Below are 16953 nucleotides of genomic sequence, written 5' to 3'. Positions count from 1 at the left end.
GTACTCACAATAAAGTATTGATTAGGTGGAAATCTCATTCTTCATACTTGCATTCTTAATTCATCAATACGGACAATGAAGCTGATAGATTATAATACCAATATTGTTGGTCCTTTATTGGACATTATAAAGTTGCTTTATGTCGCACCAACATAGATAGGTTTCATGGTGACAATGGAAGAGGAAAGGGCTAGGAGTGAGGAGGAAGCAGCTGTGGCCTTAATGAAAGTTCAGCCCCAGCATTTGCCTGGTGTGAAAATCTTCAGGGATGCCAACAGTGGGGTTCGAACCCACTAGCTCGCGAATACTGGATACTGGCTGCACTTAAGCGACTGCAACTTACCAAGCTTGGTACTCATACTACTAATAGTAATGCCTGGATTTAAATGTCTTCAAAACCCATGACTGATTAATGTAAAATATTTCTGATACTGAACCTATGTATGTAGTTTGTATATTGCACAGTGTCAACACGTAATTAATAAATAAAGAGTGGTTGTTTTAAAACTTTATTTTTTAGGAATTATTTAAAAACAAACATACATTTAAATACTATTAACATAACATTCTCTTTGGTTAAAAAGCAAAATTAGGAAAATAAATAAATATCACAATTGTAGTTCATGATTATCCAAAATATTTTTACAAATCAAAATTTACAATGCCTGCACCTTCCTTTATCTAGATGCATATTCTTTACAAATATTTAAAAAAAATGTAAGGGCTTTGCTAAGCACATCATTCAGGTCTTAAAGGTTCCATTCATGCTGGTTATATAGAAGCCAGAAGAACAACATGGAGACTATGCACAGCATGCCTGCCAAATAAAGCTATGTATGTTCCTATATTCTACACCTAAAAAATTCCATTTACAAAGGTAAATACAAATTAACACAAAGTCTCCTTCCCAGAAGGTTATTCACTCTATATTGGCTTCTAGTTCTTCTGCAGATATAGGAAGTCTGAATGCAACCCGTTCTTCAGACTATAGTCACAAGTAATGCCCCTAGATTCTTCCTTTTGTGATATGTTAAAAAGAAAATCTGCAACTTGTAAAGTCAATGTTTTAAACAATAATTTACAAATAAATAAGATTGCACTTTAAGCAGATATACATATTATCCAAGGGCAGGCATCACACTAAGAAAATATTATAATTGCAACATATATTTACACAAATGGTGTAAGACAGTATTATGATTAAAAAGCCTAGAAATCTTGAGCTTTACTACAATTATAAGCAATGACTTTTTCATCCTGATTTATTTGTATTAAACTACAAAGGAATTTTTTTTTAACAAAGTGTACTTTTTTTAACACTTGTGTTACTCGTTATCAAAATTCATCTCACAAGTTTTGTGATATTGCATTAGAACAAGTGTTTTAACTTTAACAGGGCTTCAATTGTTTTAATTTTTTTAAATTATGTACTCTGTATAGCAATGAACTTCATATTATTTCAAATAATATGTATTGGAGGAATTCAATTTTTTCCATATGTACAAATTATTAAGAATAGTTATTAACAAAATATTAGTTTATACCAACATTTTACCAGAAGCACACTTTCATACATTCATATCTCAACTGAAGGGATTTAAATGGTCGTAACACAAAGCACTTAAATATTTCTTTAGAATTGAGGCGAGGGTAGGGATAGAAGATTATCAGTAGAAATATAACAGATCACTCACATCACAAATGACTTTTCCCACCCTGCACTTGAGCGAGTTAATCTGATGATTGAAAATAAGCAAAACATCCCAACTCTTACCAACAATGAGCATATTTGGCCCCAGAAAGCAATGTTTTGCAGCTGTCTCTGGCTTATCCAAAATTTTATTATATGGTATGATAATATGAAATTCATCATGATTATACTTCAAGAATTGGCTAGATGGCATAAACTGGAACTTATGTTCCATGAAATCTAACCCAGTTTTAATAAAAGCAACAAAACGAACACTATGACAATGAAACATACCATTGTACAGAAGAAACAGTTCTGCTATACATTCTAACGTGTTATTTTGTTTACAATGGTGATGTCAGAACTTAAAGAAGAATGAAAGATCAGAAATGTACAAAGTTAATGACAAGTTATTCATTACAAAAAACAGACTTGATAGAGTGACATAAGGATATCAGTAACGGCAATTCAGTACAGTTCAAAGAACGTAAAATGTGTTTCCACAGATTTGTGCAGTTTGAAACAAAGTTCACCTAATTCCAGACTTCCATCTTTTGTTTTGTGTTTTATATGTCCAAAGGATACACTTGCATACACTCACACACATACACACTAATAAAGTTCCTTCATGCAATGCAATGGTTGCAGTCTTGAGTTTCTTGTTACCTCAAATTGCATCCCTTCAATCATGGGAAGCTACCTGCCATACAATGAGATGACTACGTTCACCCCTACAATCTGCTTCTGTTTCCTGAGGAGCAGGCACTGACTCACCTCCGCCTTCCATATCTTCCTCTTCACCATCACCTGTCAACAGAAAACACATCCAAACTCAGGCAAGAAAGATTATGCTTATAGTGGACAAGTAGCAGCTTTCAATGTGCAAACTACTGGAATAGAATCAAGAAGAGGAGAGGCAGTATGCTAAAAATTATTCATGTTTCTTGCTGATATGATAAGAACCAACACATCCTATCCAATTTGTATTTCAATAGCCTTACATGGTGTCAAAAAATAATACCGAAAATGACCCGTACCTGAAAAAAGTAAGAGTTAAAATGATAACTCAATGCGATACTGTATCAAAACTTTGACGAAGGTGCTCTAGACACTCACAGAGCAAGGGAAAAAAAGGGGTGAGGTGGGGTGGGGAGGGGAGGCATGGGGGGGGGGGGGGGAGAACGATATACATATGTACATGCATAATTAATAATAAACTCTTATGCCTTTCAGTGTTCAGTCTGCAAGCCTATGAATTAACTAAGCACCTCCACAATCCTCTGTTTACGACTAGCTCTGTGGCCTTGTTAGTTCCACACTCTTATAATTAAAAACAGTCTAACCATCATCAGCTTGGTTTACCTCTGCATATAAATCAGCTTCAGTGTTGAGGGTCATACGTAACGGATGCAGGAGGATAAATTATCTAGGAGAATAAGAGACTTGTCGTGGATGATGAAAGAAGAGTTCTTCCATAACAGCCTTTAACTCCTCATTTCAAGTATTCACCTGCCATTGTTCCTACCTGTTTGCACCAGCAATCATTCTTGCTACCTTTATGCCTGTTACTTCCAACTTAGGAATGAAATGCCCTGAGTCCACCCAACTTTCACTCTCATACAGCAAGTCTGTCTTTGTACCACAATGTAAACATAGTTTCATCCAAGATCTGACTTCTTTCTTAAAGAATACTGATGATCACAACTGTGAGCTCACTGCATTACCTTACCTTACTATACTATTCAATTTCACCTAATAATCATCCTGGGAGAATACAGGATCTCTCATATAAACCCAGACCGAACGCATGGGGTTTGTATTCTGCACAACAACAGCTGCAGTATAGGAGGCAGACATATAGTTCTTGACCTTGCAAGCAGCCTGCACATATTTGACCTGGCAAGCATAAGTCGCCAGTCTGAATCTCAGCTGTTAACATGGTGAGACAGTTAATTATTGCAACACCATATTTGTGTATGTAAAAGTTCTGGTTTCATCTTAATGGTCATGTGAACAGTCATAACTCTCGCTATTGGTGTGCAGAAAATCCTAATGGTGTTCCCTCATTTTGACAGGAAGACTGGTGTTTGGTACGCTGTTAGTGCAAGACGAGTAATTCGACCTATTTTTTTCCGAGACAGTAAATGCAGAGAGATGTCAAGATGACATTTTGACGCCATTCTTCCATCAGTTAATGGAAGAAGAAAAATCGTGTGGGTGGGTTCAACCAGATTCAGCCCTTGCTCATACAGCAGAAGATTCCCTTCTTACAATCTCGGAAGTGTTTATAGACAGAGTGATCAGTGCTGGTCTATTTCCCTCTCGTTCGCCAGATCTAACAGTGTGTGACTTTTATGTGTGGGGTAAACTGAAAGAAAAAGTGTATCGAACAAATCATCACACGTTGGAGGAACTGAAATAAAATATTACGAATGAAATCAGAAACATTACATTAGCAGAACTCGCTCGCACCAGCCAGAATGTGGTTAGCAGATACAATGCCTGTATAACCCAGGAAGGACGACACTTACAACGTCTTTTATGAGGTAAGATTTCACAGAAGACTGTATACACACTTAAAGCATGGCGGCCGCGTGCAACATAAGTTTGGCTGAGGCAGGTGCAGTAGCGCAGAGTACAAACCCTGTGCGTTCGGTCTGAGTTTATATGAGAGACCCTGCATATGTCCCAACTACTTGAAACATTTATTTTTAAAAAAAGTAATACTTGCTAAATTCTCTTCAACTGAAGCCTTGTGCGCAAAAAACAGTCTAACCCTCATTTTCTTGGAACTGAAAAAATTAAGGTTTTGTGTGTCACAAAAAAAAATTAGTATTACTTATGCAGTATCTATTTTCTATTGGAGTAGAAGTACACATCTCAAAGTATTTTATCAGCAAGACTCAAGAGCATGGCAGTGAAAATAATAAAACTGTATTAATACAAAAATCAATTAATCAATTTTGCAACTGACAGTTCGTACATGACAGAGACAACAGCATATTACAAAGTCAATAAATACTTTACAAACATTAACAGACAGATATTATTTGCAAGGTTCATCATTTTATGTAATCATACATATATTTAGTGTAAAAGTTGACTGACAATAATTAGGAAATTCTGGATTTGATTCCCAATTCTTCTACCATATTTTGTTTGGCTGGACGAGGCTGAAATTTTGTTGTACCTACCTAATAATGGCAAATCGTGAACAAAGTAAGATACACACATACATAAATAAATAAATACATATAAACATACATACATACATACATGGGTTTGCCGAGAAATTATTTTTCAGAAGGGCGATTCTCCCTTTACGGGTCTTTAATTGAACATTGTTTACCATAAACACCACTTGTTAACTGGAGTTCAAATTAAAAGGAAATTATGGAACACCTGACCTTTATGGACGTGTTTACCACAATCAAAGTTTCAACATTTCTGAGGGGATACATATAAAACACTTCTGCAGGCATGAACACACAGCACAGATAGCTTCTTCGGTATGTCACCTATGTGCGTGATGTATTCCTTGCCACTGTTTCTCTTCTTTTCCATTATTTCCAATAATCTCATTCTTCTAAAATAATTAATCTCTACCAATAACCAAATTGTTCATCCACAAGAACAATCTATTATCATCACGGCTACAGATGACATATTTACACAAAGGTTGGCTGCATGCCTTTGGTTACAGGGTTAGACCAAATTTGCACTCCACCGTTCAACCATGGCAAATGAGCAAGAATTTTGAGGTAGTTTATTTACCACTATGAGGTTTTCTGATGTTAAACCATTCATTACTAGTTAGTTCCTGTCCCAACCAAGGGATACAAAGGTCGATGAAATATAAACAGAATTTTTGTTTCTGAACATCAACAGTTGGTAGGACTGGCCCCGTGCTTCTGCTATGCTTAGTCAGGACCGTTAGGAATGAGGAGTGTGTGCTGTTAGATATTTCCCGCTGTTTCGTCCGTAACGCTCGCAATGTTGGAGCAACAGGTGCACCCCTCCACTGTGCAATGCATAATTATAAAATTTCTTGCTCGTGAAGGAGTTACAGCAGCGGAAATTTGCTAGAGATTGACTGCACAATTCGATGATCAAACATTGTCAAGGACACGTGTGTTTGCCTGCCATAAAAAGTTCAAGGAAGGACGAGAACACGTGGAAAATCAGCAACACGATCACTGTCCTCGGACTAGCTACAGATGAAAACATTTGTGCAGTTTAAGATATTATTGATGACGATTGACGGGCATGAGCGACACACAATCAATGCTGCTTACTATGGCGAGCTGTTGAACAAGGCGAGGGATGCATATTGTTGCAAAAGACGAGACCAACCAATTCAACAGGCCATCCTCCTCCACGACAATGCGCAGCCCCATACTGCAGCTATAACTGTCTCCAAGCTACAGGAAATGCTCTGGACTACACTTGATCCTCCTCCTTACAGCTTGGACTTATTGCCCTGCGATTTCCATTTGTTCGGACCGCTTAAAGAAGCTATAGGAGGGCAACGATTTGAAGATGACAAGAGTGTGGAACAACTAGCTGGTGACATGACCCTATTCTTTTTACAATGAGGGCATAAAAAAAGCTGCCCATACGCTGGGACAAATGCATTTCCAAAGCAGGAAACTATGTGGAAAAATAAATTGTAATTGCCTTGTGTTTTTCAATAAATTAATTTAAATAAAAAATAAAATCCCCTTTATATTTGATCCCCCCCTAATAGATTCAATTTTGGAGGGTTAGACTGATTTTGCACACATGGCTTCAATTTTAGGAGATACCAGGAAGTCAGAATTTTGTTTGGCAGGAGTTCCTTTATGTCCCAGAAGCCAGCAGCATGGAGTTCTATTCCAACACCCTTAAATGCCATCAACCTCAACAGGGATCAAACCTGGTGTTTTGGGAATGGAAGGCCAATAACTGACTGAAACCTCTGTGAGTGGGGGATGCAGATTAAGAATACACCCACGGTATCCCCTGCCTGTTGAAAGAGTTAACTAAAAGGGGCCCTAAGGGATCTCAACTTGGGAATGTGGGTTGGTACCATGGGGCCCTTAGCTGAGTCCTGGCATTGCTTCCACTTACTTGTGCCAGGCTCCTCACTTCAATCTATCCTGTCCAACCTCCCTTGGTCTACTCTCGTTCTTTTCCGACCCTGACGGTATTAAAGCATTCGAGGCCTAGGGAGTCTTTCATTTTCTTTCCTGTTGTGACCCTTGTCTTTCTTTGTCCGGTACTACACTTTCTGAAGTGTCGGATCTCTTCTTTTTCCTTTTTTCCTCTCTCTCTAGCCCCTGTGAGTGGGGGGACGCAGACTACACCCACGGTATCCCCTGCCTGTCGTAAGAGACGACTAAAAGGGGCGACCAAGGGATGATGACATTAGAACCATGAGATTACTTGTGATTAGCACAACTATGTGTGCAACACCATGGGTCTACATTGCCTGCGGTTAGTACTACTATGAGAGAAATACCACGGGTTTGGCTGATGCCCATGATTAGTACCACTATGTGAGGAAAACCATGGGTCTGCGTTGCCAGAGAGTAGTATTATTATGTGAGGAATACCATGGGATTGTGTTGCCTGTGGGCATTACCATAAAGTGCGATGCACCGTGGGTCTGCATTGCCTATGATTAGTACCGGTACCACCATGTGAGCGACCCCATGAGTATACGTGACCTGTGATTAGTTCCACCAAGTGAGGAACACCACAGGAATACCGGCGCTTGTGATTAGTACACCTAGGTGAGGAGCACCATGGGTCTGCATTGATTGTGAGTGGTGCCCTTATGTGCAAAACGCCATGGGTTTGTGCTATCTGTGAATTATGCCATTGTGTGTGACATACCATGGGTTTACATTACCTGTGATTAGTACTACTGTAGGAGGAAAGCCATGGTTCTGTTTTTCTAGTGAATAGTACCACTGTGAGGGGCCAGTGACCTGGTTTTTGGACCCCGTTAGATAATAAGCATCATCCTAGTAATTAAGACGTTGTGAATTGGATCCACTTATTGTTTTTGTTTCCCTATCATTTTCTCATCACCATTCATTTTAGATTCTAGTCAGTGGATACATTTCAAAGTTTTAATTTCTATTTCGTTACACTTTGTACGATTAGGGCTGATGATCTAGCTGTTAGGCCTCTTTAAACAACAAACATCATCATAATCATCATCATCATCATCAATAACTGACTGATCTACTGCAGTTGGCAAGGATGCAAAAGGTATGGGCAGAATAGGTTACAGAGGGGCAATCAAGGGGAAGGTGTTATCTAATATTTAAGCCTGGGTTGGCTCTGTATTTAAAAATGGTTTGGTATGCAATCTCACAGTCTTTTGTGCAGGAAAAGAGATGGGTACAAATAATCTATTAACCATAATTTTGTCTTCAGTGCTCTGGTTTGTTTTTGTTTTCTTTTGTTTTACATCATTACATGGTAAATAATTCTGGCTAAAGATTATTTATAAGAGAGGCAGAAGAGAGGATATAAAAATGCGTAACCAAGCACACTATTTATCTTATATAGTCTTAGATGAACTGGGTAACAAAAATAGGAAAGAATTTGAATAGTTTGGATAATTTGACAGCAAGTTCAGTAAGGCAACCCCTAATTTCTAGGTGAGAGTCAAGTGGTAGAAGGAGGGAGAGGCAATATACTAGGCGAATCAGTTGCCTGTATCAATATTTTGTTCTGCAGCCAAACAAATGTGTGAAATTGTTGTAAGGTCGATATTTCTTTTTTTTTTTTTTGCTATTTGTTTTACGTCGCACCGACACAGATAGGTCTTATGGTGACGATGGGATAGGAAAGGCCTAGGAGTGGGAAGGAAGCGGCCGTGGCCTTAGTTGATATTTCTTGCTATCATCCTATACGATACTAATAATAAAGACATCCTATAAACAATTTTAAACAAATTGTTCCTGTCATGTGACTGTAGATCATTAGAAAAACATGACATCCTTTCAATCCTTTATCATATATCAGTCTACCATATAACTATATAACAATGTCGTGCCCAGTGACTGCCTATAGAAAAACATGAATTTAAGGCTTAAAACTATGACACAATGATGTTGAGAGCATACGAAACAGCAAAATGGAGGAGTAACATACTCTAAGGGATTCTTAATACACGTCTCGTTGATGACAGCAGTGGTGTTAGCCTACCAATTAATGGAAAGTAGTATTGATATTTTGAATCCTACATCGTACAAAATTTTCAACATCAATATGAAGCTTCAATGCTTAAAGACATGCCAGAGTGTGGCACACACAAGCAATAAAATGCTGGTATTATTATTTTTGTCCACTGCGCACATTGCACTGCTATCCGGTTGGAATGAAGTTGCTTCAGTCATTCACCATGTATTCCGTGTCATAAATTATAATTTTCATAGTGGTCCATATTGACGATTATTAAAATTCAAATGAAGAAAACGTTCCACCTAGTCAATACACATTTATTATAGTAACAATAGGTTAAAATACCATGGTACTCGTTTTGATTTCTTTTGGAAGTCATCTTCAGCCACGAGTCTTAAAAATTGACATGACAATGACACAAGGATGTTTTAACCTATAGTTACTATAATAAATATGTATTGAATAGATGGAACTCTTTCTTCATTTGAAATGTTTTCCAAGGCCGAAAAGAGAAGTCAGAGATAATTTGTTGTCTGCACTATGTCTGTATCAGGAAAGGTATTCGGATGGGTGACATCCAACTGCAAAAGACTTTCTGCAGTGTTGAAAGACGTTAACAAACAACAGCAGATGACCATCTGTCCAAGAGAAGACAGTAACATGTGGTGAAAATGAGGAGGCTGTTCTGGACACGGCTTGCAATAACCCACACGAATACTCAGGCAAATACACAACAGATGAATATCAGCCAAGCTTCCGTACTATGACTACCACATGCTCATAAATATCAACCCTACGATTTACAGCTAAACCAAAAGCTCCACAGGTGGGATTTTGAAGCTTGAATGAATTTCTGTCAATGGCTATTAGGAAATCTGGAAATTGATGCAGCATTCTAGTCGAAAATTCTGTTCTCAGACGAATCGTGATTCCAAAATAATGGTACCGTCAAACATCACAACATGCACTATTGGAGTGCTCACAATCCCCACTGGGTGTGATAAGCAGCCTATCAAGTAGAATGGGGAGTGAATGTATGGTGTGGAATCTTGAATGATTGCCTTATAGGACTATATTTCTTTGAGGGCCATTAACAGGTGCACACTTCCTGTGCTTTCTTCGCCATGGACTCCCAGTTCTGCCAGAGGATGTTCCACTTGGAGAACATTTAACAATGTGGTTTTAACAAGATGGAGCTTCATTACATTGGACGTTACCTATCTGTAACCATCTGAATGAGAAACATCTAAGAAAATGATAGGAAGAGGATTTAACACCATTAGACTTCTTCCTGTGCGGGCATTTGACAAGCAGTTTATACTCAGGAGCCAAAACAATCCTGAGCACCTTGGACCGGGCGAGTTCAACAAGGGCTCAGCAAGGGACAATGAAAGACTATGATTGAGAGTGAACGGACAGTGTACATCATATGAGATTGTAGACTGTTGTGTAGCCTGTGAACCAAGTGCTGTGATAGTGACAGTGAAACTGTAATTGCCTTAGCTTATATGTGTAAGCTGCTGAGGAGCGAGTGTGATTTTTGTTAGTCTATAAGTGATAGTGTGAGCTATTAGTGTAACTGAAAGAAAAAAAAGAGAGAGCAAACTATGTAAATGTGTGTACTGTGCAGTGTAAGTTGTTGTCCTGGTGTGCCAGAGTAATTGTGTAAGAATCAGCATTAGTTAATAAATCTAACAGTACATGCTACCAGTTCTGTGTCTTTGTTTATAGATTCTGCCAACACGTTACAACTGATGTTAGAAGTGGGATAAACTGGTACATAACAATTGGTGTCAGAAGCTAACTGGTAGCGTATAGTATTTCGCAGTTGGTAGAAATCTCTAGCGAGTACAAAAATGGACACTTAACAGTTCCAGACTCTAATGAGCTGGATGAATTCATTAGTAAACTGAAATCTAATCAGAAATCTAACCAGGACCAAACCAAATTGGAACTGAGCGAACTGGAAGATGGATGGATTAAGTTAGAATACAAAGTGTGCCCTCAAAACGAAGCTGAAGAGCGGCATCGAGCAGGACATTAATTAAGTGGACGAGATGCGGTCTGAAGCAATACCTAATATTCTAATATATGTGAGAAACTTTATGAAAATTTCTTGAATGTCACAGTATCTTAATTTAAAGAAGGCTCAAGCTTATTGCATAGTTTTAAATTATTCTTGATAATGAACGAATAACTGAACAAGCCGACAATATGAAAACTCGTTTAAAGATGTTTTTGGTTGGAATAATGTTTGAATAGGGTGTACTTTTGGCAGAACGGAAAGAATAGAATCTTGCATCTGAATAAACTTTTAGAATCTTTTAAAAGATGAGCTGCTAAAAAGAGATGGAGAAATAATACAAAACAAATCACACTGAAAAATTATTCTACATTAAAAATAACCTAATCTATATATGTATTACTGTACTCTCATTGTTCAAGTATAGGTACACTCTGTTATTTTACAGTAGTGTAGATGAATTAAACCATTATCAACCATTCAATGTATTTATGTTACTTTTAATATACTGTAGGCTCTACTGCAACTAATCAATGTGATGAAATAGATCTCTTCTCCAATTCTAAAATTGAAGGGCTTGGTGCAAGAACCAGGTAAGTCCACTTTTCATCATTTTGAGGGGGAAAAAAAAAACTGCCTACAACTCATAAATATTTATAAAGCAGTTTGATCTTTTGACAACCTAAATTCTGCTTACAAATACACATTCATTGCATATTATAATGATATTTGACCAAGTGCATGCAATTTTGTAGATATTTGAAGATTGGAATTGCCTGGTTTTTGCACCAAAAGATAAAAAAAATTATTTTGTTGCAAATGCAGTAGAAAAACAAGTGATATACAAACAAACTGCTTATGTGTATCTATTTTTCTAACATAGGTGATACATAATGAAAGCAAATTTTTAATATACAGTGCATAACAGTCTTGTTTGTACACCAGCTTATTGCAACGAAATAACGGTTAAACTTTTGTATACAATTATTGTGATGTATTTTATTACCCATATCGTAATAGATACATTAATAAACAATTTAAATAATAAAGAAACATATACGTGACCTTACAATTTAACACAAATACAAGCAATGTACCATAACTGGGCGTTTCATCGTGCAACAATCTTGTTTGTACACTTGCAGAAGAAAATGAAAATTTCATTCAAAACACTTGTTTCCTTGGATTTAATACCCCGATGAATATCCTCTGACCTTGAGAACTGCCTTGCACCTTCACTGTATGGAATGAACCAGATTGTTACATCTTTCTGGATCGGTTTTACCCCTTCTTCGTCAACTGCACTTCTTAACTGCTCAAATGATTGAAGTTTCCTTGCATGAACCCTTATTTTTAGGTCGACCAACAAAATTTCTGTCGGTTTCAAGTCAGGGGATTAGGCAGGAGTTCGCAGTTGCGTTGGTAAGTTCTATATCAGCCAATGTTTGCAAATATTAGCTGTGTGCTTGGGGTCATTGTCTTGCTGAAAGATGCAGCGAGACCCCAACCCCATTTTTACTGCACTCTGTTTGACATTGGTCTTTAAAATGTTTAAATAACCTCATCTGTCCATGATGCCATTGATGATTCCGATATTTTCCACTCCACAAGACGACATGCACCCCCAAATCAGAATTGATCCACCTCCATATTTTGCGGTGGCTAGGGTATTTGCAGGTTTATTGGCTGTTTTTGCTTGTCTTCATACAGAACTGTTTCCATTCGAATCGTATAGAGATATTTTGGTCTCATCTGACCAAATAACTTTGTTCCAGAACGTACAATCATTGTTTTCACACTCTCTGCAAAAATTCATTCTGGCTTTTCGATTGTGTTAGTAACAAACGGCCTTTTCCGTGGCCGTCTACTGTGATAATCATATTTCTATAATATGCTACGAATTGTCTGACTTGATGTTTTCTTCTTCGTACTTCCTTCCAGCATTACGCGGATCCTATGTGCACTTAATTGTGGAGTCTGTTTTACTTGTTTCACAATATAACGTTCGTCTCTCCTGTTCAGTATCTTTTCTTTTTCTTTTCTTGGCAAATTATTTGTGGTTCCAACACATAGTGTATTGTGGAATGCCGTTTATTTACTTTGCGTCCAACTTCAGGCAAAGGATACCCTTGCAATCCAAGTGATAAAATTACATTTTTTAGTTTGTCACTTCACTCTGTTATTTTACCTATTATGTAACTCATGGCCTGGTGCACAAACTGCGAAAGTATACACACTAGCACAGCACATATACACACCAGCTAACTAGGAGTGTTCCCGAGCAAATACGAGGTAGTGAACGTGTACAAACAAGACTGTTGCAAGCAAGTAGGCCACTACACAACATATTTCACTCCCATTCTTTAAATATGATGTACCGAGACTTTTGATCGCTAACATCAAGTTCTCAAAACCTCGTGCAATAACTTATCCAAGTCTCGTGCATTGGTTATGTACTATTTAGAAATTATAAAGACATTATATCTGTTAAATGTGGTGTACAAACAAGACTGTTTTGCACTGTACATATATTTCACAACAGAGGTTTATACAAGTTTATTCTGGTTCCCATTCGGCCAAACTAAAAGGGGCGATGTCCTTGTAATTGTACAAAATCTTAACCCGATGTGAAAAATCAAGTTTGTAAATACAGCATTATTTACAGCCACATTAGAGGTTATGTATTTATTATCTTCTTCTTTTTCCTCTTTTATGACCACATAGGATCACTTATGTCAGTCCATCATTCAGGTCTCTTTGAAGGGATAGTTTGGGCTTTGCGGTCCTCCCAGTACTTCTTCAGACACTCCGATCTTCGTGCCTTTTCCTCAGTTGAAAATATGAGTGTTATTGGTTTGTTTCGTGTAAGGGTAAAGCGGAGGTTTGTATTCTTGAGTTTTGTATTCAATTTTATCTTATTTGTGGTGTCTTCTGTTGTAAAGCCTCTTTCCTTCAGATCCTCTCTTACCTCTCTGATTCATTTACATTCTGTTGTGGTATTTTTTGAGACGAGACTATTTCGTACTAGTTGTTTCAGAAGTCTCGAATCCTGCATCCTCATGATATGTCCAAAGAATCCCAGTCTTCTCTTATGCATAGTACCTGTAATGGGTTCTAGCTTTTTGTTCACAACTTTGTTAGGTATTATCCACCACTGTCCATCTTACTGGTATTTTTTGTTGATGCAGGTTCTTCCAATCCTCCTTTCAATTTTCTGAAGTCTGTCAGTCTTTGATTGTTTATTCAGGTGAAAAAGTGTTTCTGCTGCATATGTAGCTTCCGGTTTTATAACTTTGTTGTAGTGTTTTATTCTTGCATTTATTGATGGACATTTCTTTTTGTAGATATCCCATGTTAATTTTTGTGCTTTAGCTAATCTATTTGTCCTTGTTTGGATTGAGATTTTTTCATTTAGGTTATGTGTTATTACTTCTCCAAGATATTTAAATTGAGTTACTATTTTGATTCTCTTACCATTTATGGTAACTTCTTTTAGTTGTGTAGGTTTTGGGGGCATAATTTCTGTATTTTTAAAATTATATTTTGAGGCCAATTTTATTTGCAATGTTTTGAAGTTCTGATATCTGGGTTTTTGCTACTTTTATGCCCACTGCTAGTAATGTTAAATCGTCAGCGAAACCCAGGCAATTTGCTTTGATTTTTTCGGCCAATCTTCTTTTTTGGGGGACATTTCCTAAACCATTCCCTCATTACCATTTCTAGAGCACAATTAAATAATAATGGTGAGAGCCCATCTCGCTGGTGTAGTCTAGTTTTAATTTCAAATGACTTTGATATTTCACCCCCTAAACTTCACTTTTGATTTGGTGTTAGTGAGAATCAATTTTATTATGTTTATTAATTTGGGGTGTAGTCCAAGATATCTTAAAATTTTAAACAGAGATTTTCTATGGATGCAATCATAAGCTTTCTTGAAATCTACAAATGTTATCACCATATCTCTGTTTCTTCTCCTGTTATAGTCCATTATCAAGTTAAGACTCATGATCTGATCAGGACAGCTCCTCCAGGGTCTGAAACCTCCTTGATATTCTCCTAGTTCTTTCTCAATTATTGAATTTTGTATGTTATGTCTAGGGGCGAGATTCCCCTGTAGTTATTAGGGTCCGTTTTGTCTCCTTTTTTGTGCAGTGGGTGAATGAGGGCTGTTGTCCAGTGTTCTAGTAGTTCTTCTTTAATCCAGATAGGGACAAGTTGTCGATGGAGGGAAACTTTTGCCGATCTTCCTGCATATTTCCAGATTTTCGCAAAAGTCTGATCTTCTCCTGGCACTTTGTAGTTTTTAAATTTATTAAGTGCTTGGTAGACTTCCATTATGTGGGGGGATTGATGTTCTCTGGTGGTGTTTTTATTGGGGTGTTGGTGTCCGAATGAAGGAGTTCTGTAGGTTCCTCACAATTTTAAAGCGTGTTGAAACATTTAGCCAGAATTTCTGTATTGTCTTTATTGTCATGAGCCAGCTTGCCATTTTCATCCTTCATCAGTAGGGTTGGGGGTTCATATTTTTGGAGCTGTTTTCTGAAGGTTTTGAAGTAGTCCCTTGATTGAGTTTTATTGAATTGTTCTTCAATTAACTGCAGTGTGTCCTTATGATGTTGTCCTTTTATTCTTCTTAAGACTTGGGTAGTTTCTTTTCTGTGTTTTACTAGATTTTGATAGGATATTTCTGATTTTTGGGACTGATGTAATAGCCATGCCTGATATCTTTTCTCCACTGTTTCATCACATTCACTGTTCCACCATTGGTGTTTTTACATGGTTTAATTGGAGCCAGGTCTTCTGCAATTTGTTTAAGGTTGTGTAATATGTCTTCAAGTTTATCTGTGATTTTTATTTTTTCAGTTGTTTTCTGGTAATTTTTGTTGTTGATTAGCTGGGTAGGATCTATTTTTCTTTTAGTTTTAGGGGCTTGCTTTTGTTGTCTCCTCTGGGGAGTGAGTTTAATTTTAATTTTAACTACATAGTGATCTGAACCTGTGTCTATTCCTCGGAGGAATTTGACGTTATAGATCTCTTTGTGGTGGAATTTGTCCATGCAGATGTGATCCAGTTGCCATTTTCCTTTAGTGTAGTCAGGGTCCATGTTTTGAGTTTTTAAGGTTTCCTCTTAAAACATGTAGATTTTGAGATAAAGTTATGGTTTCTACACAGGTCAACTAGTCTCTCTCCATTTTTTTTTTTTTTTTCTCTGCCTAGTCGAGCGTTGAAGTCACCTATTAATAATTTTACATGGTGTTTGGGGATGTTATCTATGGTCTGGTCCATTAGGTCCCAAAATTCTTCTGTTTCCTCATGGTCTTTTGAGGAGTTGTTTTTATCATTAGTGGGAGCATGGGCATTTATTATAGTATATTAATATAAGCATTATTTATTTAATTGTAAGAGCACCTTGCTAAATTGGCGACAATAACACCGAAGACCATAAAAAGTCCAGTTAAGAAAACAGCACTCCTGGCAAATCAGCCATTACATTTTTTCTTCCAGTCACATGGCTCTGCCACCAGCCGTCACCACCTACTCTTGCATTTTTCTCCGTCTGAGCTATTCACTACATTCCATTCACGACACATGTAGCACACCGTTTTCAAAATACTGACGCTAGGCACTGGCGTACTGACACCCTGAAAAATGTTGGGCGATCTGCATCATGTTGGACAAATCCACCTCTTACCCAACTTTCTTTATATTTAGCTCTCTTGCCTACTAAAGATTCCCAACTTTTAATAAAAACATTTTTCTTTCTAAAATGAATTGTTGAGCAATTATACTGTGTTTAATTTAGATTAGTACACTTAATGAACTTCTGGAAATATAAACTATTGGACGAAAGGCCATTGGTACTCTGGTTTCATACCTACCTACCATGTTGATTACTTACTGAGGCTCTTCGAAATTCAGAAATATGGCAGTTTTTGATGTAGAGGTAAACAGAAGTAAATACAAAGTTGATGTGAACGGACCAAAGACAGTGGGATTGGCTGCTCTTCAGTACATCAGATACTGAAGCAGCAGCATCATCCTTATCATATGTATTTGCATC

General features: G+C 37.4%; 1 protein-coding gene across 28 annotated transcripts in view; it reads right to left on the bottom strand.

Moving 5' to 3' along the window:
- Window positions 1-496: 496 nt before the first annotated feature.
- Window positions 497-16953, bottom strand: part of syd (JNK-interacting protein syd) — a 648626-nt gene continuing 632169 nt past the window's right edge. For 27 of the 28 annotated variants that reach the window (XM_067136852.2, XM_067136864.2, XM_067136843.2 and 24 more), the window contains one exon: window positions 497-2497. In XM_067136852.2, the coding sequence (XP_066992953.2) occupies window positions 2373-2497 (125 nt within the window). In that variant the 3' untranslated portion in view covers window positions 497-2372. The remainder of the gene's footprint in view (window positions 2498-16953) is intronic. The other variant, XM_067136859.2, reaches the window with a different exon arrangement.

Source organism: Anabrus simplex, chromosome 1 (assembly GCF_040414725.1).
Source record: "Anabrus simplex isolate iqAnaSimp1 chromosome 1, ASM4041472v1, whole genome shotgun sequence".
NCBI classification, from domain to species: Eukaryota; Metazoa; Arthropoda; class Insecta; order Orthoptera; family Tettigoniidae; genus Anabrus; species Anabrus simplex.
The sequence above is the reverse complement of the archived record's forward strand: the minus strand, read 5'-3'. Positions and strand labels throughout refer to the sequence as shown.